The sequence below is a fragment of the Anas platyrhynchos genome, chromosome Z (assembly GCF_047663525.1).
Source record: "Anas platyrhynchos isolate ZD024472 breed Pekin duck chromosome Z, IASCAAS_PekinDuck_T2T, whole genome shotgun sequence".
In the NCBI taxonomy this organism is placed as follows: domain Eukaryota; kingdom Metazoa; phylum Chordata; class Aves; order Anseriformes; family Anatidae; genus Anas; species Anas platyrhynchos.
In genome coordinates, this window is record NC_092621.1 from 26695655 (window position 1) to 26720276 (window position 24622).

General features: G+C 40.2%; 1 protein-coding gene across 1 annotated transcript in view; it reads right to left on the reverse strand.

Annotated features, from left to right (window-relative positions):
* Positions 1 to 12592, reverse strand: part of HEXB (hexosaminidase subunit beta) — a 16742-nt gene extending 4150 nt beyond the window's left edge. The window contains exons 1-11 of the mRNA XM_038169841.2: positions 12051 to 12592; positions 11815 to 11966; positions 9627 to 9692; positions 8795 to 8841; positions 8476 to 8586; positions 6102 to 6203; positions 4621 to 4750; positions 2670 to 2850; positions 1495 to 1581; positions 844 to 916; positions 82 to 256 (exon numbers count right to left, since the gene is read on the reverse strand). Of these exons, the coding sequence (XP_038025769.1) occupies positions 82 to 256; positions 844 to 916; positions 1495 to 1581; positions 2670 to 2850; positions 4621 to 4750; positions 6102 to 6203; positions 8476 to 8586; positions 8795 to 8841; positions 9627 to 9692; positions 11815 to 11966; positions 12051 to 12577 (1651 nt within the window). The 5' untranslated portion in view covers positions 12578 to 12592. The remainder of the gene's footprint in view (positions 1 to 81; positions 257 to 843; positions 917 to 1494; positions 1582 to 2669; positions 2851 to 4620; positions 4751 to 6101; positions 6204 to 8475; positions 8587 to 8794; positions 8842 to 9626; positions 9693 to 11814; positions 11967 to 12050) is intronic.
* Positions 12593 to 24622: the final 12030 nt, after the last annotated feature.

Consider the following 24622-nt stretch of genomic DNA (forward strand, 5'->3'; position numbering starts at 1 on the left):
TCCTTCCCATTTTTAAATTATTATGAATCTAAGACTTTCACACAAAAAACATGCATATAAAAATAAAGTAGGATAACAAACCAGGGAAGTTGCGTGGTTCAACGCTGTAGTATTTCTTCCAGTCTTGTCCATAACTAATGTAATCCAAATACCAGGGAGCTGCCAGGATAGCAGTGAACCCTGCTTGAGTGACACTGCTTAGTTCATGAGCGTAGTTATTTGCCATCCACACTTCGACTACAGTATCTGGTTTCAGCTAAAAGGGAAAAATAAAAAAGGAAATTTACATGAAATACAATCCTAACTGCTGTAATCAGGAAAAGGATAATGGATTTCCAAACTTGGGGTGTGACATTCTAGTTTGAAGAGGAGTATTTTGGAAGCTGCCTTTGGTTGTTTTATTGCATAGAAAACCTAAAGCTGACTATTTGATTGTTAGTTTTAAACAGAGTTCACGCTAGAAGCTTAGTTTATACACAGTTAATACTCTGAGATGGGTCCTACGTGCGCCAGCCACCTGACCAGCTCCTAAAAGCTGAGCACCAAGTGTTTCTAGTCTAGGTGGACTGTTATGTCAGAAAACTTAAGAGTACATAAAAAAGAATAGAAACTTTCCTGCTTTTTCTCTGATGCTCTACATCATTATATTATCTGCCTTCACTTCAAGAACGTGCTGCAGGGCTGGTGTTCCTGTTTCACCTATTTTGCCCGTACTGCTAAGGTCAGCAGATTTGCTTTTAATTCTTAAAAGACACAACCAAAATTACTTAATATTCTATTTTGGAAGCCTCCCACAATACTGTGCAGTTATGCAAAAGCACATTACTTACTTCCCAATCTTACCTGTGCTTTGTTATCGAACACTTCTTGCCAGACCATATATCCTTTGTTATAAGAGGAAACAATATCCAAAATCCTAGAATTTGAGAATAAGATGATGTTTATGAACATCAAGTAGCTCAAGTACAGACATACAACATAGCAATATTTCCTACTCCAGTGCACATCAGGCCTTTCCAATGCTGTGTAAAGAAACAAAAGTTTTTTTTTTCTAGTTTTGGCTTTCAGTGCTGTCTAGAAGGGCACATGTATAAGGATATGCACGTGCAGTAACACAAACTAAGGTACAGAACTACCAGTAGCTCATAAAGATGCTAAAATCTGTATTATTTACAAACAAGTGAAATAAATGGCCACAAAAGCCTTAGGACTTTCCCTCCCCACCTTTTATACTGACATTTCAAGATACCTAGCTTAAGGTACTCAACAGATTCAGACCGTGCTTAGAACTAGCATACATATCCTTGTGTTGCACATTTTAAAGCTGTAAACTTTATATTCAGCACATAAATTGGAAAGTGAGTAGGCACTACCCCATACATGGGAATTTTTGAATGCTATACAGTCTAAAATAGCTTCTGTATCTGCACCCCAACACTCCCCTCAGATAGAGGCTGTGATAAGCTGGGTAGGAAATAAAAGCAAAAAACATACTTCTGAATGTAGTACGATTCCAGTTTAGCATAGTCAATGCCGAAACCTTGCTCCTTCATGAAATCTTTCACATCAGGGTTAGATTTCCTTAAATAGTAACAATAAAACAAGTTATAAAAGAAGAATAACTTTGTTTGTTTGTTTTAAACCTGATTTCCCAACTAGTTTCACCTATGTACAGTACACTAGCTGATTCCTTGTGGATTCCAGGCTATGGCATGTCTAAGAGAGCAGAAGCAGTAGGATGACTTAGGTGTTTTGGAACCAAATTTCATCCTGATTTGAAAGAAAGCCAACAGTCTTCATTCTCTGGGAATGATGCTGAAGTCACTGCTTTGAAGCAGCCTCTGGCAGACTGCCTGAAGTTCCTAAAATCTCTGGGGTTCCTGGTTTCTCAGTGGTTTTGTGGGAGGATTGCTAGGAGGTCTAGAAACTGAGCAGACTGGGAGTTTAGCAGTACCAGGAGATCTGTGGGAATGACATCAAGAATGAAGCTTGAGAAAACTCCCCTAAAGCAATGTAACATGTTGTGATATGAAATTTGCCAGAATTTGTCTATATTAAAAAAAAAAAAAACAAGTCCTGAGCGTTCAGATTTGATGCTTCAAGAAAAAACACAGTATTAACTAGATCAATCTGAATACTAATGAGATCATCTCCGAATTCTGTATTATTCATTTCCTGATCAGAAAGACTCCCAAAACAGTAAAAATCTGCAACTTGAAGAACTGTATTAATACATGCCATACTTGTAATACAAGCACTCAAGAGTCAATGTTCTAATTCTTAATGTTAACAGATCTTCTGGAAGACAGAACTCAACAGAAAGGACTGCTTTTCCTTTAACACAAAGCACTTAAATGTTAATTATCTCCTATAGTACTTTTCTCCCATAATTGTTCTCCCTTCTGCATGGCTTGTTTCCTTAAAGAAATCATTTTTAATAGCTGAACATTTGTGAAACTACTGGTCAAAATAAAATTCTACACAACTCTAACTCCTACAGCACTTGCTTGTTGAAGATCACAAATGCTCTGCCTGAAAATTTTTACAAAAGTAGGAATGGTGAATATCTTTGGGATAAGCAGTGAAAAACCATCTCACACAACTGAGTGCCATGGATTTAGGCAAGTTCAAGAGACACTAGCTATTTGCTCTTTGAACCGTGACCATACCAACAATCGAAGCTCACTTCATCTCCTCCTAGGTGAATGTAGTCATCAGGAAATACACTGCTGATTTCTTTGAAGAATTTATTCATGAAGTCATAAGTTGAATTCCAAATGGGATTTATAGGTCCAAAGGACCCACTTGGCTGTTCTCCATTGTAACAAGGGGTGAGAAGATCTTTTTGACCTAACAAAAACAATTAATAGAGAATATTCAGTTCCATGCTGGTGTGCTACCTCTGCTAGCAGGATGTAGTTTACCCTATTACAAAGGTTAATATTCATGACTAAAGTGCTCATCTATTCCATGTACCATGAAAAAGAGGCAAGTTAAAATACAACAGTTTTGCCCAAGATTGAGCAACCCTCTAACTGGAAATTAGGTTTCTGGCTTTTAGACTTCTGATTTGAAAGCATAAATTTATAGAACATGTCCTGGAAAGCAGCTTCTGGACAACTACTTGAACAGGTAAGCTTTAACAGATTTACAAAAGAAGCCAAATATAATGAGTGTGTCTCTGTTCTCTTTTTAGTACTCTGTTTTGTTAGCACCTAAGTAGGTGGGACTTGTTTGGCTTGAGGTAGGAGTTTTTCCCAGTGTGCTAGGAAGTTGATTTTACTACAAAAAGGAAGGCTATATAAAAAACAAAACAAAATTTAGAAATAATAACATTATAGTCAACAAAACAAAAACCTCCTAACCACTGGTTCTTGAGTCAAGCCACCTGAAGTAACATGAACTAGAAGAGCAAAACAGCATAAAGTTTTTATATGTAGGCTAGAGATTCCTAAGCTCAGTTTACTCTGTTTATCATGACTGTAGCAGCAACACCTTCCAGCTGCATGTTTTCTATTCCATCTATGTTCATCCAAACAGGGCCCTGCTAGTACATTGCTTCACCTACCCTCCATGCATGCCTTTGAGCCTCTCTCCAGCATCTTGAATTTAGAAGCAGGCAAAGCATAGCTAAAGTTCTCACGTTAAAACAGCTGTCATCCATGAAGCTACTGCGACCAGCTAATTTCAGGCATGAGAGCTGAACCTTCCTCTTTTAGTATGAACGTAGACCAACCTATGTATCTCCAGACGTGCCACTGGCTTTTGTTAATACATCATAACAATAAGGATTGTATAAGATGAAAGATTGAGAAAGAATGTTTACCAATTCAGCTTTTGTGTTGTTCCTTTCTCTCTCATTTAATGTTAGTAAGACAGCCTGAAGCATTTCCAATGTTCTGGTCATGCTTCCCACAGGATGAATACAAGACATCTTGTTGCTAAAGCTAGAGCTAAGATGGACTAGAAAATCCATACTATTCCCAGTTTGGCCAAAAACATCTTCGCCTAATTGCAGCGAAATCACAGTCAGTACATCTTGAATTAAAATACAAGGTTCCCCGGTCCCTGAGCACATGCAAACGCCATCACTCAGGGTTCAAGCATCACAACCAAGAACATGACTATGAAATGCAGAAGACGGAGTGAACTAAAAGCATCCAGGTTCTCTGTATTTTGTACACCGGCAGAGTATCACTTTACTGACAGACAGAAACATCAACCATGTTGAAAGAACCTTATCAAAAAATAAATCTCTACCCCAGAGACAGAAGCTCACTATTTCTAGCCACTGCCCTACTACTGTAACCTCAAGAGGACTGGATGGGGTGATAATATCAATATGAAGTCCAAGGCAGGCAAAATATACTTGTGCCTTTGCACACGCATCCAGCACAGGAAATGACTGCTCGGTTCCAGCTTCCTCTATGCACTTCAGTTCCTCTAAAATGTAAAGGTCCTAATCATTATTGATTCTTCCCCTTGCTTATCTCATACCAATGGCCTTTCAAAAATACTTCAAAGGCTGCTTTCAGTAAGTCTATTTGCTTTAATACAGGAATATTATGCTACACTTTACTTATCATAATCTTTTAACTATTAGTACTTTCTTGGACATACCTTTTCCCCAAGACTGCGTGTGTCCTGGGGTATCAAACTCTGGGATAACTCTAATGCCTCTTAACCGGGCGTACTCAATCACCAGACGGACGTCAGTAGGAGTATAGATGTGGTTATAGGAGTAAGCTCCCTGTGAAGTGTTCATATTTTGAGAAAGTTTACAAAATGTTATACCAGCAGCTCACAAAATTGGGATTAAAGTGTTATTTTTTTTAGACTGCAGAGTATTTTTACAAGTTGGCCTTTTCTAGGTTATCACATGTGCAACTGCACTGACAGAACTTTTTTGGCTGACTAGTGAGAAATACGAACCACATTTTCACCCTAAGATAAATCTCCTGAGGAGACTCTTCTTTTTTCTCAGGTTCAGTTACTGAGGAACGTAACAAAATTGGATTCTATTCCATCATGTTTTTAAAAGATAAGTTTTTCACTTCTTCTGCAGAGAAGCAAGTTAGATTTCTCCTCCATCTCTGCATCACTGACTCTGAAACAGAGGGCCCTTGTTCCTTGAAGTGCAAGACCAATGGAAAAGTTCTGCTGAGTCAGAAAGAATGGCGTTTTCTTCCGATACCTCTACTTGTCTATTTTGATACATTGTCTAATTTAGCATCAGGGTGTGTTTGTTTTGTGATGCTGTATTTGAGTATTATTCCACTTCTACACAGCCAACAAATGTCACGAGTGTCCCACATTTCTACAGTTTGGTAAAACACACACTTGTCAAACAGCAAAACTGCTTAAGAAAAGCATTGTGACTCCTCATGATTGATTGTCCCTTAAGCTTCCATTTATCCAGAATGGTTTCCACAGCAGAGTGACTCAGAAAAAGCTAATGGTAAGCATGCCTTTCGAAAGAAGATTATTCTGGCAAAGGACATCACTCTCCCCAGTAGTTACTGGGGAATAGGACAGAACTCCACAGCCATTCCCAGGAAAACTGATCTGACTGCACCAACCAACATCTACAATTTCTGAATTTTGAAGTTCTTCATTGACATCTGCTCTAAGCACTGCCCGTGTAATTTTCATATGAAGGTCAGAGTCTATCAAGCATTTTAAAACAATCACAAATCTTGTGCATTAGCTCAGTCTGCTTCAGCATACTTGATTTGGCTGCTACTGAGCGAGAACCTCTTGATGGCTTTCATTAATTAGCAAAAGCTGCTGTGAGTCAGGGAGTAGAGACATACATCACCCTGTATTTTTTAGAAAACATCCTTTCACTTTTGAATCTTATAGAAGCAGAATGTCTTGTAAAGTTAACTGGATCTCTGAAAGAGCAAAAGTACTATTACAGTGGTTACAAGCATACAGATTTTTGGAATCTCTCGTACTGTTTCACAATCAGCCTAGGCTGGTGTATTCAACCATTCACAGGCTCTCGCTTTTGTATTTTATTTTCACAAAAGATGTGCCAGAAATACCTGGCACATATTCATTCCTGCGCGTTCATCCCTGCTCCAAAGATGTTTACTCACCTTGTTACTTAGCTCAGGAAAATACATACTCTGGTAAGGAAATGACTGATCATCAACTATATGCCAGTGGAGGACATTGAACTTGTTGAAAGCCATGGCATCCTGTAACGAACAATGCAGTACAGTCCAGTTAAGCACTTCAGTCTCACAAATAAATTAGGCAAAAGAAGGTGGTCTTCTCCTATTACATCCTGCATGACTAAAGCAACAACTAAAATGAAGGAAAAGCATACTATTTTTCACTGAACTGTAGAATCATACACTAGAACACACCAACCTGTTTATAACCTTCTCCTTTCCTCCATCATCTATTCTCTTCAGTACTACACTGCAGAGTCCATGAGTACTTCATCTGATCATGCTACACTGGTTGGTAGAAGAGGAACTGCTATAAATTCTTAATAATTTTTCCACTTCACAACACGTTTGCGTGATTCTCTACACAAAATCAGCTATTTCACCTTACAGGAAAGCTTATGCTTTTCTACCTAGATACTTTGGACTTGAAAAGTAAACAGCATGAGAGAGATTCCCACCACTGAGTACATCCTTACTTCCTAGTAACCCTTCCAGTATCCATTTCAAGTGCAGGCAAGACAAACTATGCATTTTTCTGTCAATACAGTGTCAGTATTGATAATGTACAATGTAAAATATAAAGATAAACAAACACTTTTATTATAGAATCATGACTCCAGTGGACAGTTACAAAGGTATCAGGAGTTACAGAAGTTTCTCACAGTTAATCTAAGTGTTGTGTGCTTGGAATGGAAGGAATGCGTCCTCTGCATTCTTCTGCTCCAAGTAATTGCAACACAGTTGCTCCCAATCTCTCACCACAATTAGATTTTTTCCCCTTTTTTCATCCAGCCTGTCTTTTCAGAAGCAACAAAAATCTCTTCAGCAAACTGCTGCCAAATCCAAAGATTCATACTTTGTCCATTTTCCAAAATTACTTCATCGGTTTTATCAGAGAGCAATAGTTTTAATTATTGCTCGCCTTCATGCATTTCTACCAACTACCATATTTCCACATAAAAATTATACTTCCTGACCCTCCCCACAATCTTTCCTTTCTCAAGGACGATGTCGTTCCTGGAGATACAGTACATTAACAAGACACAAACAGGAAATGTACTTAAACTGCTGTCTTAATCATCTGATTACCACATGTCAGTGAAGGGATTACTGCTGCTTTTTATTAGGTTAGCCCGGATTCAAGCAGGCACACTTTTTCATAAGCCAGTAAAATGGCATGAAACATAGGTCTGGTGAAGTAGTTGGGCCACAGAGATAATTTAAGGAAAGAAAATAAAAGAGCAACAGTTATGAAAATACAATGATGGTTAGAAATACAAGTCTCAGAAGTCAAGTTACACTTTGGACATCCATCTACCCTTTTAGAAAAGTCAACAAATATTGACAACAAATATTGACACAGGAACTACTTGAGTAGGATAAGCATTATCAGTTTTAAACGACTAGCTGCACAAACGCTAGTAGCCAAGCAGGGACTGACCTTAAAGGAAATACAAGTTGTAAATACTCATAGAAAAGCTAGTTCCGAGCACAGCTCAAGGATGACCTCACAAATAAAGGCTGGTTTTACCTGTGCTCTCTTCCTGCCCATCACAAGTCTGCCCTGCAAAGTTCTGGAACATGGAGGGAAATATCTAAGAAAAATGTCTCTTGGAAAAGAAGACAGAGATAAGACAGGAAACTGCATGTTCCTTCATTCAAAGGCTCCCCCACTTCAACGAAGTAAGCCCTGCTTCAAGTTTGTTTTTGTTTTTTTTTTTAAACAGGGGAACAGAACAGTATGAAATAAGAAAACCCACAGGTTTGGGTGCTGTAATTAGACAAATTACACCTTCCCATCAAGGTGGGAGTATACATTTCTCACTGGGCTCATGCTCTTTGAAGAAAGTTTACTCCTTTTTGAGGGAAAGCAGTGAAAGAAATCAGTAGCTCCCAATGAACCTCCCTTTGTATTTCATTACTGAATTGCTCTTAGCAACACAAGAATGAACTATGTGGCTACTGAAAAGCCTGTAGCTTTCCTGCAACCACTGACACTCAAATTAGACCTTGAAATATACAAGCATGAGTTGGTGTAAACAACAGAAAATACTGAAAACCCGTGGTGCACAAATCCCAGCTTTCTTTACAGATTTACATGGCAACTTCACACTCAATTCATTACCAGTGTATGCTCTGGCTGTAGGCTCTGATCTCCACTTAGAGAATTTCACTCTGTTCTTTTAGAAGTCAGGTGGGTTCTCTTTTCGTTTCAACACGAATGCTATCTACTTCAGGGGACAATATACAACAACAAAAAGCCTTCCTTATTAATGATACGTGACCGTCCACTTACCAGGTTTGTGAGAATGGATTTCAATGGCAAATAGTGCCTTGACGTGTCAAGTAAGATTCCTCTATGAGCAAATCTTGGGAAGTCGTAGATAAAAGATTCGTTGACAAGAAACTAGGAGAATGAGATTTAAGAATTAGAATTCTCATTTTATGTTCATCACTACAAACAGGAAATACTTCTCAATTTGTTAACACACAAACATTATTTTCTGAGAAAATAGTTAATGAAACTCGTAGAGCTGCTGTTTCTAGAAAAGCACCTAATATAGAATGTGGCTGTCTCATCAGAACTGTGGCTTTAGTTAATAGCTATAACTTACACTTCCATAATCATCTTCATGAACCATCTGACTGAAGGTTTCCAAACCTGGAAAAATCCAAGAAAGAGATCTGGAGTATAACACAGTACTTGTCCTTAAAACTTCAGTTAAAAACAGGATCAAAACTATTTCCAGGCATGCACATAGTTTGAAAGAATGCCTTGTGACAGTTTCTTTCTTGTTATCACATTTTCCTTAGTTGCTCAAGCACATTTAAGGAAGTAAGCTTAACCATGTAAGGAAGAGAGCACTGTTCAAACTCTCCATTATACACAAGTATTGAATATTATCATTACAGTTCAGCTGTACCAAATTAATCCTTGAATAGAACAGAAGCTACTGAGAGCAAGGTAGCAAAGTCTGGTGTTAGCATGCATATATTCCTGTCATTTCTGGAACAGGTGAACTTCCTAATTCAGCATGAAAAAAAAATATAATTCATATATTAAGTACAGCAGACCAAGACTTCAGTGTCATGGTCTTTTTGGTGATGTGTTCTGCATGTTCAGCTATTAGATGCAGTCAGAGAATAATTTGTTCACACTGTAGATCAAAGAGGTTTTAGGCACCCAGAATCTGGTTGGCTTGGATGATTTCAGACACAGCAAGAGTGGAACTACGGTGTGCCACTGGATCTGAGATGCTGAACATACAGACTGAGGTGTTCAATGCACACCTTTGTACCCTTCTGGGATCCCTGACCAAGTTTACTTCCCATAAAACTCTGAACGAGGGCAGATCTTGGTGGTCAGCTGATTCCTACTCTGCCATGCAGTCGATATAACCTCAGAACAAACAGCTCTATATGGAAAGTACCTATGGAAAGACTTACCTCTTAAAGCACCCCATACCTCATCTGCTTTCAGTACAGCCACAGGCCCAGCTATAGTTAAATAATCTAAAGAGAAGAAAAAAAAATATTCCTCAAGAAAGTATGAATTGATCGGACAATATTAACAGGAATTAAGTGATTCTTCAGGTTTGCCTTCTTTTTTTGCAGATTTTTTTTTTTAATTCTAATAAATGCTATTTCTGTTTTTAATGGTGATACTGTGCAGCTATTTTTCATTTATGGGCTCCCAAAACTGAGTAAGTTACTAGTCTGAAACAGAAGTTAACCAGTAAGATGCTAAAAAAAAAAATACAGTTTTAATAATGGGAATGTTCAGTGTCGCACATGGACCTGAATTCCAGAATAGTTTAGCTCAGTTGATGTTTTTGCATTTAATATGGAGGCAGTGAGGGTTAAGTAACTAACTTGGACCTAACCACAGAACTTTACTTCTCCTTTTATATTCACTTTAGATATGTCATGCTTACATATTTTTTTAGAGGTATGGTTTGTCAAGTAATATTGCTTGGTGCTTATCATAAAGATCTCATTAAAAAGGACCAAAAATACCAAACATCTAATGAGCATGTGTAGGGTATCAGTAAGATGAAGTAAGGTAAGCAAAATGAAGAATACTATCTGAAAAGATTCATAACAATCCCACCTTGTGTTTGAGGAAGTGTTACTGTCCACAAAGTACTGGGGGAAAAAACAAGTCATTTAATTTTTCCATGTAAGATGGTTCAACAAATTCTGGTAAATAAACAAGTATTAGAGGGGTAGATTGTTACAACTGCCTCAGTCTGAAGGAGGGGTTGGTTACAAATTACATGGTTCAAACTTTTGACTAAACTACCAGAGAAAAGTAATTCAGGGACATGAAGAAAATATCCCAGACTTCAATTTTAACCTAAACACAGACAATTCTGTGTACATTGGAAGTTCTAGGTAAGAAACAGAACTTAGAAGATGACAGCAATCTCTCTCTCTCTTTTTTTTTTTTTTTTTTTTTGGTAATCTGTAGCCTAGTCAGGGATTTGCTTTTGAGACGTTTTTTTCTGAATGTGTGTCTTAAATGAATGCAGAACAACAAGTTTTGTAAGTCTGTATGGAACCTTTTACACAAAGAGGAAAGAAGCCAGCAGGGAGAAAGACAGATAACCTGTACTTTGGTTAGGTATACGATACTCTTGCTATGGGATAGCCACTGACTAATCCATACTGTGTCCACTAAGGAAATGAACCGAACTGCTCCATCCAGCAACTGAGTAATTCCCTTTTAGAAAAGAAGAATCAGCTTTGGTTCAGAACTCAAGTTCAGAAAGCAGTCCAAAGTCCACCAAATAGTAAAGCAATGTAATAACCTGACCATGGCAGAAGAACTCTAAAGCATTAGCAGTTTTGCTGCTGTATCCTGTTTGCATTGAAACGTGTGAAAAATTTGCACAGCAAAATTACACTACTTGGCTATGTGTACAGAAGGGGCTAAGTGCATTTAAAATCAACACATTCTTTCACAAGTCAGGTAGAATTAGTCCTGCTGTTAATGTATGGCTTAAGATTAAAAGGATCTTTTCCTAGGAATCTGTATCCTGGATACCAAACAACTGCCCAGACTGCTACAGATTATCTCCAGACAGAGCCAGATAAATTGAAGGTGCTGAATTCTGTGCTGTTAAGAAACTTCTGTAGTGATTTTAGAGTTTTTCTCCGATCTGGACCTGAGTCATGGAATTAAAGAATTGTTGTGTGCCTGATGTAATATGGTCATCTTATTTTTAATCCTGTTTTGTAGCTCTCAGTAGAATGAAAGTGTATTTATAGCACTGCAGGATGAATGATGAGAAGTTTGACTGCATGCTTTCTATTATCATTTTTTTTTTGGAAAAGGAGAAATAACAGGTAGGTGAGCCAGCACAGCTCAGGTTTAGCTATGTGAAAGGTGAGCAGATGAACAAGCAAAGCCAGCCTTCATCCCACACCCCTGGACTATGTGCAGATCTCACCCCACGTAACTGGATACAGCACAGCACCTCTGACTGCTCGGTTACTAGCATGTAAACGTGTTAAACACCAACCAAACCGCGGATGTCACAGACTGTAAATCCCAAGCAAGCTGACAGCTGGGTGGGGGCTGCAGCCCAGCACACGGCGCCGCGTGGGAGCCGGCTGCCGGCGGGGTACTCACAGGCCTCGCTGGACGCCAGGCGCGGGTAGCTGTCACAGCCGGGCTCCGGGGCCGTGATCACCACCTGCAGCTGCGACAGCTCCCGCCGCAGCGGCGGCCACTGCCGGCCGGGGCTCCGCCAGCGGGACTGCCCGAAGATGTACTCGTAGTACCTGCGGACACAGACACCCTCAGGCGGCCGCCCGCACCCCCCGGACCTCCCCCCCCCCCCCGGTCCCCTCCCGGCCGCCGCTGACCTGCGGAAGGCATCCTGCAGGATCCCGCAGCCCGGCCCGGCCGAGGAGCCGGCGCCGTGCACCAGCTGGAAGCGGTCGGGGGCGAGCTGCAGCTGCCGCCGGGACGTGCGGAGCGACTGCGGCAGCGGCCACAGCGAGTCCTCGGCGGCGCCGGCGGTCAGCGGCCCCTCGTCCAGCCCCAGCTCCAGCTCCAGCTCCACCTCGGGCTCGGGCTCGGGCTCCGGCGGCGGGTCGCCGCGGCCGAGGTTGGTGCTCAGCAGCACGGCGGGCACGAGGAGCAGCCCCAGGAGCACCCCTGCCAGCCCCATGGCTCTGCCCATGCCACTGCGGGGCCCTCCCCGCGCCGGGCCACCACCACCACCGCCGCCACCACCGCCTGCCCCTGCCCCTGCCGCCGCCCCGCCTCCGCCATCACGGGACGGCCGCGGCGCCGCCCCCACCGCCGCCTCATGGCGGGGCCGCGCAGCGCAACGGCCGCCACCGGGCACGGGCTGAGGAGAGGGGCTTGGGGGTGGGGGGGAGTTCATGTTTGTGTGTGTATGGAGAGAGATTGTGGCAATTTTGGGTTACGGCTTGTGAAATAAAATCTTCAGAATCGCTCGTGTTGTCACAAAATAATTGCAGTCCTAGGGGATTTTTTTTATTTTTTTTTTTTACGAAGAATCTCTGCAGAACGTATCTCAACTGGGCAGAGGAGTAAATGCAAGCACAAGTCTCGCTTTCGGCAGTGTATTAAGCTTTAAGTGAGCTAGGTGTTTTGGCAGATGCCGGTGTAGATTTTGGAAGTCGGCGTGAGGCGTTCAGGAGGCAAGTCATGCGTCTGAGAGCTGGAAATTCCAGTGGAAAGCCACCCTGACGTTAAGCCACCGCTAATTACATGCCTAGCACGAGCAGTGGCGTGCCATCACTCTTGCTCAGGCGGATACAGCAGTTACGGGATGGCAGTGGGGAGCTCATCGTACCTGCATGCTGCTACTGCAGGGCACTGCAGGTTCAGCCAGCGAGTGCTCCCTCCGTCACCTTGCCTTTGTGGGAGGTCAGCTCTGGGGACACTCTGGATCGAGAAACAGACCCATAGGGCAAAAATTCAAAAAAAAAAAAAAATAGCGTCTCCATAATGAAGTTTACAGCTGTTTGTAAAGAACACAGGCATCTTGTTGTGGGATTATTAAGAAACAAAATCTCTCTTCTTTTCTAGGGCTTGTCCTCTTCTAGGCTGTGTCACTCAAGGTTTTGGAGAAGAAGCTTTTGCTGTTGTTGAGGTTGTTTGCCCAGAAAAACGCCGAAGCCTCACCCATTTCGTGCATAATTACAGGGTGGGGTGGCACGGGTGTGTAAGAGGAGGTGAGTCCTCGCTGCTGTCCTCAGTGCTGTGACATGGTCCTGATGTCTTGCACTGAGGCTGGTGCGATGGCACAGTCAGCAAATCCAAGGAGCTGATTGAACACCGCCCTCATCAAAGAAAAGGTGATGGCATGTGGGAAGGAGCAGGATCAAGGAAAGACTAAGACTATGCCAGGCCTGTTTAGACTGTGGAACTGCACATGAAAGGAATAGATCACAAAATATCCAGTTCTTGTCATCTGCTGTGCCTGTCTGTGCAATTGGAGTCTAATGCCTTGATGGAAGCTGTTTGATGCAGGTTATACATGGCAAGATGTTACTTAGCCTTGTCACATTACAGGTAAAAAACAGTTCTTGGTTATATGATACCAAACTGGCACACAGCACCTAACACTTCCAAATCCCGCCACTGCATGCAGCAAGATCAATGTGGAAATGGCCTTGTGGTCTCTTCAGGCTGTCTCAGAGGCAGATTTTGCACGCTGCTATTCAAGTGATGGCACAGGTTTCAGGTTGCTTGTTGCTTTCTTCCAGTTTCCTGATCTGACTGTCTCAAGTGTGCTAACTGAACTGCTTGCGTTATCTACCTCTGTTTGTGTTTTTAAGCATATTTAGAAAATACAGATTATTTCATGTTTCCTCAGCACAAATGAGACATCAAAAAACCCTACTTTCTCAGTAGAGTACTTACTCAGAGTAGTCAATGATGACTAGCTGGAAGTTTGTGGGCAGCTGTGTGCTGCTAAACTAAGCCTGCTGTTTGGAGATAAGTGTTCACCAGCCTGACCATCCCAAAGGACTGGTTGGTGTAGATGCAACTGATCTTATTTTTGCTTTCAGTTCTGTTTTCTGTCATTGTACCTTCGGTATAACAAGGCTGTTCCACACCAAATAAGTACATTTATTTATTGATGCCACTGTTTAAACAAGCTGTTTTGTGCACAACTTTGTAATGAAATCAGATTTGCATTTTTTTCTTCACTGGGTGGATTTTCTGGTAATTAAGGACAACAGGTGGTCTTTCCTCATGTAAGTGCATGAAGTGCACACTTCTTAGTTTTAGTCGTATGCTTTGAAGCAACTTCTAGGAACTTGGTATCCCTGAGACGTCTACCTCTGCTTGTTTTGCTTGAAAATGACCCTTGGAATTTAAAAGTTATTTGATGGCAGCGTGGAGTGGACAGATACAAACATGCTGTCATTTTCTGAGGAAATCTGTCTCAAAAGTCCTGTAGTGTCTGTAATAACTACAAGCAAGCTGAGTTTGCATCGGTATTTTTAGATGCAGTTGTGTTTGAAGTGCTGTAATATAACCCAGTTTTACGTTACATCTGGTGACTGCTTCAACGCTCACAGGGAAGAAACAGAGGTTAGGTAAGGAGTTGTGCTACAAAAGAGTGCTTGACTGCAGGCTGCAGCCCCCTAGCGTGTCAGCTGGCTGCCGAGCTGCCAGAGGCCTGCTGAGTTCACTGCAGTTTCCACTGAGCATAGGACACTGCAGAGCCGGGACTGTAATTGCTTCCAGGATGCGCACGAGGAGTTGGAGGAGAACAAATAAGTGTTATTCAAGACAACAAGCTCTTATTAAAAAAAAAAAAAAAAAAAAAAAAAAAAAAGTCATTTCGAGGAACATATCAAGGGGAAACAACAAAAGAGACTGGGTTGGTGCTGCAGAGATATGGGGTGTAAGGTCAGACAACAACAGGTTGATAAGTGCCCTTGCTTTTCCTCTGTACTTCATCTGTAAAATTGAATGGATCCCAAACACACGCAGTTCCACCTTTCAGTTCCTTAAAGACAGCTAAAAAGGCAGACAAAATGTACATGGCTTAATTCAGTTGTTAATATCATGTAACTTTGTTAGGTTAATTATGCCCCAAATAAAATTCTTATTCAAAAGCGTACAGGGAAAATAGCCACACTTAAATTATTACTTGAGCCAAGGATGTGACAGACGCTCTGTCCAGACAGCACATTTTCATTACTTTGTCTCTTATGAACTTCATAACTACACCCCATAACTATCCAAAGGACTTCTTTCTGTTTCCCCTCCCCAAATACATTACACCTGCTCTGCAGCCGGAGTCACAAACCTTTGTATCAGTTGGTGGTAACACATCCACATAACACCAGCAGAACAAATGGTCCTATATGTTCTTAGGGAAGGTAGGACACCAATATTTTATAAGGTGTCCTTATATATAATTTTATAAGGTATCGTGTTGTTTCCTATTAGTCTGTGGGAAGGAATTTGAGAGATAGAGAGTTTCTCAGTGAGATTTATTAATAGAAAATGCAAATGGCAAGATGTGTCACGATCATTTCCTTGGCATGAAGAATATGCATTGTTGGGTTTAATTCTCAACTAACTTTTCTGTGTTTTACAGAATCACCTATTGTCTCTACTGTGTCTTTTTCAGAGAATCAAGTATGAATGTTGACAGTGGAGGAGAGAGCTAATATGAGATATAGTAAAAGGACTAATAGTGGATAAAGCAGGAGTCTAGGAAGGATGGAAATTTTTCTTCTATCAGTAGAAATGTCAAAATGGGGACATAACATTTGGGAATAGGGATGGAGAAAGCACTTCAACTAAGACTCATTTGTGCAAGGAGGCTTTGACAATGGAAACACATTTCAGATAAGAGTTCCACTGTATGTAGGCACTCATTATAGTGGGGCAAGGAAGTGTCACAGTTAGAGAGAGAAGTGTTCGGTTTTGGTTTTCTTTTTCAGCTTTGTAAATAGGCTGATATATCAAGTGATAATCAAGGCCAGCTTTAATGATGGCAGATGGTTGTGCTTCCAGCCTGTACTGCTGCTAGCAAATGCAGCTTTAAAGTATCAGTGAAATGTTTATAGGACAGCCTGGGGAAGCAATGAAAGTATTTCTCAAAGATCACTGTGCTCCACTATTAGCTCCAAGTCTTGGGTGTGGAAAGCCTTCATGCTTTATCCTTATCCTGTTCTGTATATTTCATGTCATGCTTCTGAGAAGTACAGATTTTGATTATTGCTCAAAGTCTTCTCTTTTACTGTAGACATTTTGCTTAGATTGCAATTTGTTCTAAACAACCAGGAATGTACTTTTATCTATGTCTGTAAAGACTTACATAATAATACAGCTCATAAATACCTACAAAATGAGTACGAGATGTACTACTATGTATTTTTGTGGAAATTTTAAGAAGTGCAGAAGTGAATCATTTCTGAGGTAAGAAGCCTGCATCCCCTATTCTATTAGAGATGCCTTTTGCATTCTGTAAGGTAAAAGTTAAGTGTTAACTAGTTTTAGTCTAACCCTGTCTCCTGGGAAGTCTGAAAAAGTGCAAAGATTGCTAAACATGACATGACATGACATGAATCTAGCTGGGCTTGACTTCTGAAACAGAATTGTTTGCAGAATTCAAGGAACAGATTCCTTCACACAAACACATACACACACACTCTTTAGATGTGGAAAAAAAAATGGTTTTAACATTAAGGGATCTCAGATATTCACCTTACTAATCAAAATGGTGGAATAGAGTTGGACAGAAATATCTTTTATGGGAGGAAGTGGTAAGGGTGTTTTCAAGTTATTGAATCTGGCTTTCAGATCCTCCAATTGTACTGTGGCTATAGTTGGCACTCACACTGATGAGAGCTCTCTCATCAGTGTTTCCAGGTGTGCAGAGGGTTTTACTGTACAGTCTCTGCAGTTCACTCCCTTCCTTACTTGAGAAATAGCAAAGTTGCAGAGAGGAAATGGTGACTTATCACTGAGTGATATTCTGTGGCCACTGTAGTCTGGACAACATGAGGGGAAGTTACTACCCAGGCTGTGAAATGACCATGCTGGTAATTGGACCCTGGTGTCTCTTGAAGATGTTTTTAGAGTATGTTAAAGGCCTGTCCAATAATTTTTGAAAGAAATTTTATGGAAGTTAGCAGAAAGTGTGATTTTCCTTTTATTTGGAAATCAAGTGATATTTTACTTGCTGCATTTCCAAGCTAAGCTAAATCTCTCAGTTAACTGAAACTGACTTAAATTACAAGTATATGTTTTCACAGTGGCTGTTAGCAGTTCAGCTGTTCCATTGTATGAGCTAGATTGTTTTGCACATGAGTCTGAATAGTACCTTCACGTGCAATAGCTTACTGTCTTGGTCAATGGCACAGGGTACTTCAGCTGAAGTCTTGCCAACAAGGAGCTATTTTGGCAGAGTAAGTTAGAGTCATAATTTTGTAGTACAAAGAGCTGATCACATTAACTTCCTGCAGGGAAATTTTGTGAAGATTCTGCAGTATGGAAATGGAGTAAACAACTACCAGGGTGTGACTTGCTGCACTATGAATTCCTAACTTGCACTGTGATTTCACAGAATCACAGAATTGTCTAGGTTAGAAGAGACCTCAAGATCATCGAGTCCAACCTCTGACCTAACACTAACAAGTCCTCCACTAAGCCATATTGCTAAGTTCAACACCTAAACGTCTTTTAAAGACCTCTAAAGATGTTTAGATGTTTAGATTTCCTAGCTCATACATGGTCTTTTCTATGATGTACATGTATGTCAGGTTTTTCTGGACATGTTTTCTGATGACTCTTCGTACAGATTGGCCTGTTTTGCTTTTTTTTTTTTTTTTTTTTTTTTTTTTTTTTTAAGGACATCCTTTATATGCCAGGGGTATAAAATCTAGTAGGCTGGAAACCCCCAGCAGCCTAGAAACTCTGCAAGTGACCACTGGGTGCTCACATGTCATCTGCTTAGGACCATCAGAATTCAAGTATGTTTATTGGCCAAGGAGAATCTCAAAATGGAAGGAGGAGGAGGTTACATATGACCTGTGTGTGAGCTACACGCTGAGAATGCTGGTACTGATGTTGACATACGTAACTAATTAGGAATGAGAACTAACCAAAACAGGATGTTTAACTGATGTAACTTGAAGAAAACTCATAGGCCAAAGCTGCTTTGGATAATAGCAAGGACAGTTTGTGAATGGATGCACATGCCTCAAGCATGATTAAGTGTAAGTATGTGAACTGTCTACAAAGCAAAGTGTAGACACAGCATATGTAATATATATGTATTGTTTTGTAAAGGGAATTGTGGTTTAGGTTTCCAGCCTCTCCGTGTGTCACTGTCTGACTAGTGTTTCAGTATTTGCTCTGTTACGTGAATACAAGAAAATCTGAATGACATGTCTGGTACTGAGTCAAATCTGTGGCTTCAGTACTTAAGCCCCTGGAAGGTGTGAAAAAGAGATGTTGGAAGAAATTGTCAGCATATGCCAGATGCAGGAACATTTTAGTTTACTGCATTTATTGGATGACTTTAAAACTCCTCATGGCATTTTGCTGGTTTGTCTTTTTCACAGCTGTCTGGGAATTCTGAGGTCTAGAATAGTGCTGACTGAGGATATGGGGGCTTTGGACTGACAGAGTACTGCTCCAGGGTCTTCAGGTTTCATCAGTCCTGGTTCTCTGGTGTCCAGTGATTGCATGAAGTATCAGAAGAGGAAAAAGGCTGAATCACGTAATCAAGTGCACTGTTCCTTAGTAATGATTTGTGCAGGATCATTACCTGTTGTTGCTTGTTCAGGTCATTGTCCATCACCACACACATGTTTTAGCAAGGTAGGACAAGGGGTGAGGATTTGCTGGAATACAAGGCGTCGCTATTTTTAGCAGACATGAATAAGGACTATTCAAGCAGAAGGAGAATTTCTCACAGTTCTAGGACCCATACCTAGAGATCCCCAGATCTTTTAACATAGCCTAGTTACATAATTCTGGCCTTCTACTAAATAAAGTTGTCCTTAAAAATAGCTCCAATTGTTCCCCTTGACTCTCTTCTGGGCAGAATTCTTCACAAATACGAACAATGGACTCCAGCTTCTTATCTTTCTATATTCCTGCATCTGCATTCCTTCAGCCAAGGAACTACGAGCTATTAAAAGGTCTTTTAATGCAAAACTTATCATGTTGGAGCTTCTTTGTACGTATACAGAGAGGATGCAACTCAGCTGGGGAGGGAGGACTCTGAGAGGATGACTAGTTTGTACAAGACAGCTATGATAGCAGTGAGAGACAGTAATGTCCTCAAAAGATTCCTGATGTTAAGTACTTAGGGCATCCTGCCTCTTTGCTGTGTCCTGGGAAAAATAAAATCCAGGGTCCAAGCACAGCTCCAGCTGATCATATGACAAGGCAACATAACATGTAGACCAGGTGTTGAGTTTGCTGGCTAGATGCTATATCTCCTGAGCTGTGAAGATGGAATTGGACCAAATCTGTATGCCCAGCAGCATTTAGTGAGGTGACATCAGGCTTCTGAGATCTCAGCACAGCAGAGCTGACCGGTGAATCAGGAAAGAGCTACAGTACAGAAAGGCACCTGCACAACTGCTGATCTGTAATGAACAAAAGACAGATCCATACAAATGTAACTACTGTACATCTGAGGCTAAATTAGTGTCAGAACATGTTAGTCACATTGCTGTTGCATCATTGTAATAAATTACATATTGCAGATCCTTTTGCCTCCATTGTTTTGCATTAGTATAAGCTGCCTGTTTTTACAGGCTCTGGAAGATGTTTCCTAGAGAAGCAAGTTGTCAGAGGAATGTGGTGGAGTTATAGAATTGCCCCAGAATCACCTAGTAGCAGTCTCCACACTGTGCTCAGAGCAGAGAACTCTTACAAGTTTCATGTCAGAGACTTCTTTAATAATCAAAGAGAGTGAGGTCTGTACAGAGAGGTAACATTTTTTTTTTTTTTTTTTTTTTTCCGTAGAAGCAGAAATACTAACTGGCAAGATGTTGAAAGCTGTTCTTCCCTTCTTCCCTGCTGAAGCCTTCTCTTCAGCAGAAGGTGGTGCTGTGCTCTCACTGAATCAGCATTTGGCTGTTGTGCCTGGGGACGATACCCATGAAGTGAAACTACAGCATGATGAAAATAGCAATTTATATCATCTGCATCGTTTGTTAGCTGATTAGAAACTGCCCCTGAGTTCCATGTGCATAGCTTCTTTGATGAGTTCCTCTATGCTGTGCTGCAAAATAAATATTACTCTATTTTGACATTGTGGAATGACAACAAGAAATATGCAACTTCAATGAGAAGTGTGCAGGTGTAGAATTGCTTTGTGCATCAATATGGGCTGATAAACTCTCTGGGGCAGCACTGGAGCAAGCTGTCTAGGGAGGTCATAGTATATCATCTGGGGAGTTTCTGAGGCTTGACTAGGTAAGCCATGGCTGACCTGCTGTGGTGTTAGTCTACTCTGCACAGAGGAAAACGTCTTTTCCTGCAAGTGCTCTATAATCAATGCTGCTGCAGCTTAGTGCCAACTACAGAAGATCTATACTATATACTACAGTTAAATTAAGTATATGTACTGATTAGTGAGGTAAATGGATGTGATACCACAAGTTAGTAGGTACAGTGCTCTAATCATCTTTTGTCTTTTGTCATTCATCTTCTGTCCTCCTTGGATACCCTTAAGTAGGTTCAGCTTCTCTGTGCCACCTGGCTATGCTATGCCTCTCCTTTCTGCCCTGCTACAACTGGAGAGAGAGACCCTGCAGCTCCAGTGTGACTGTGCCTTGCTGTGCTGGGACAGGTAGGATGCAGGAAGAGCTGACCTGGACATGGAACAGAGCTTCTACTACATTTTTGTCACTCTGGAAGAGGAGTAAATCTTGTATAGAAGGCAGAAGAGAAGAAAAAGGGTATTTGTGTCACTCAGTACTCCAGATTTCCCAGTGAGTTAAAGTCACATGAATGAAATCTTGGTTCGAGACCAGCCAGATCACCTAGACAGAAAGAAGTTAGCAAAAGGTGAAAGGCAGAGATGCTCCTGAAATTTGTTGTGGTGCTTGTGTTATCTGTATGTTCAAAATCTCAGATAGTGTGGCCTGCCGCTAATATGTTCCAGTGCTTTGGTGAACTAGGTCTGGTGCATTTTTTTAGCACTGGCAAATTGTTACTGATTTTCCATATTTTAAAACAGGACCACAATCCTGAAGAGCAATGAGCTGCATGCAGAGTAGTCTATTAAGAAGAAAATAATCTAAAACCTTGATTTGCAGTGTTAAATGCAGACTCCTGAATGCAGGATGGAGTGGACAGTGGATATAGAGGAAAGAGGTAAAAATGAGCCTCCTTAAGCTCATTTCTTTTTTATCACAAACTTTGATTACAGAAAAAGCATACTTTATGGAGCAGTAAAAAAGCCAGTGAATACAAACTCTTCCACTGGTCCTTATAAAATGAAACAAGAACATGTGTTAGGATTACAGCATAAATGCAAACTGGACCCAGAGTACATCAAGACTGATATTTTCTCATTCAGAAAATCAAAGATGGATGGATATTCTCCTTTCCTTGGATTTCTTGAGAACCACAAAAGGAATAACCTATGTTTTGGACAGCAATATAGGTAACAGTATATTGAAAAAAATCCCCAGAGGGGTAAAATGAGGATACCGCTTTGTTTTTAACAATGCTTTTCTTTTTCTTGGAAAAAAAAAGAGCATTGTATTGAGAGCTTGCAGATGCTTTCAATAAAAAAAAAAATGATAGTGGGACACAGGTGAATGCATTACTGTAAAGCCTGAGGATGAGGCCAGTTTTACCTTCCATGTAATTTGCAGCTGTTCTGTTTTAGCTTGGGGTTGTTCCATCTCTGTGACTTGGATATTATGTTTTTGGCTAGCATGTTATATATGGAGAGCCGTCTCCTTTGCAAAGTATTTGGAGACCTCCTAACATAAACACTACTATTAGTTTTTATAGTCCTTATGTTCTTAGCTTTGGAAAAAAATCCATATTGAGCATAAAGATGTAGGTCTTGTGATGTTTGTAACAAAATGCTTGTTTTGAATTCTCTCACTATTATGTGTTTATATTGCTGTAGTCAGTTAAGTTTAATTTTATTCTGTTAGATACAGTACAGACATATTCTAAAGGGCAGATTTGATCCCTAGAGGTGTCAGGATATTTAGCAGCACAGAGAAGCTGGGTTGTTTTTACTTTCAACAGCAGGAGTTATGTAGAGCCTCAAGATTAATTAAACTGGTGTTTCTTTATGGGTTCCAAATAGGAATAATTCAGTTAAGTTTCCAGCACAGAATCATTGCATAGGATGTGCAGTGCTGCAAGAAAAATATTCTGTACAAGTGCATTGTCTCTCTCCTTTTGTTGTTGTTCACACACAGGAGGTTTTTATGTGCTCTATCCTCTCTGAGCAATTGTACAGAGAATCAGATATGCTCTCTGTTGAGATTGCTTTCCATTTACTATGAGAGAGCAAACAGTTGGAATGAGAAGGGGTGGAAATCATGCAATAGTGATCAGGTTAATGCATACATTGAGAAATATTAATTATCTCCTTAGCCTTATCACAGTAATCTCAATCATTGTACATAAACTTTTGAGAAAGGAGGTGATAAATCTCCTGGCTTTGGCCGCTTGCCACGTTGAGAAGTCATTCAGCTGGCTATTCACTTCCACTGATGGATCTTTTGTTTACCAATGACAGTTCCCTGTGCACAGTCCCACAGCTTCTCATTCCATAATTTAAGATGTCACAGTCTTATAGTTGACAGTACACTGAAACACAAGCTGTCTGACTGGTCTCAGGGGCCTGCTGAAATCCTAATCAATAAGGCAGTCATTGGAGCTTGTCTTCAGAAAACAGGGATAATGTTTGTAGTGGGCCAGGCCTTAACCTGAGAAGTTGGGTGTGTTATTGGTGATCATCCTAACTTGTGTCTGAGGAACTATCAGTGATGGTGGAATAACCACCATATTTTTTATGGACAGGATGATTAATACTTTCCCATTTTTTAATCATATATAAACTTTGGGACATGTTAATAGTTAACGTTAGATTTCAGATAAATACAGGGTCATGGTATTCATAGGACTGAAGTTGACTTTACAATCCTTTTTACAGCCTTTATGTATCTCAGATGACTTGGAAATGTTTTCTAAGTTTTTAGTGGATATAGTGTAAATCTGTTTGAAATGTTAGTATTTAGTAAATCTGAAGAGAGGTAATGAAATAAATCATTCGACTGGAATTATTAAATAAAATAATAGATTATAGCCTGTTGGTTACGCTGAGAAACTATTAGGAATGTCTCCCTTTAGCTTATCATTGAGATTATTTATTTATTTATTTTTTACAGGGACATGTTACTGCTCAGGATTTACTGAAAAACAAGTTAGGGTGTGAGAGGTAGTATATAATTTGAAACAGAATCCACAATGAACTGTGGAGAGGAACATTTAGGTTGTCAATGACAGTATAGGAAATGCTGCAGGACAGAAAAAAAGCCTAGGGTCAATGTTACTTCTTAGAAACAGAAGTTATGAGATTAAGTTATATGATAATATTTTGAATAGGATTCCAAAGCAAATTTACTGTAATCATTCTAAGTTTTCTCAGAGATAAAATCAGAAATGTCTTACTGAAACTCTAAATATTCTAAAAATCAGTGTGTTTTCATTGGTAGTTTTCACATACCAGTATAGTTAGTGCTTTGCTAAACCAAATCCTGCACTTAATGAGGTATATTTTCATTACAAAGAAAACCAGTGGTTACTGTCCAACCCTTATGTTAGTGTGTACTTTCTAGTGGCATTCTTACAACATTTTCATTTCTACGATGCTGTACTCATGCTAATCCTAGTCCTGTCTTTTCTGACATCTTGGTGAAACACCATTTTTATGATATAGTGCCTGCTGCTTTTCCTTTCCTTTATGTACTCACCTACATCTTTTTATCCCCTCCTCTACTTCATATGATGCAAATCTTTACGCAGCATTCACAGTTCTTACTGTTGCATTAGTCACCTCACTCTTGGGGGTGATCCAAAAAAGGTCTTCAGATGTCGTGTGGTTCCTTGAGAAACATCACTTGCATTTCAGATATAGTTTGGAAACACTTATGGAGGGGGGAAAAAAAAAAAAAGAAAAAAAGGAAAAAAAAATTAAAAAAAAAAAGCCCACAGCCCAATTCCACATTAGAGGAATTAAAGTATATTCATTTTGAACATCCAGAATCTTTACCCAACTGCTTGATATGTTGCTGGAAATGTTGCCAGTACCTGTTGTACTAACGGTTTCCATTTCATTTCCGTTAATTGCTTCTTCTGTTTTTTTTTTGTTGTTGTTGTTTTTTTTTTTTTTTTTTTTTCATTTGTTTGTTTTGTAAATACTACCTGCAATTAT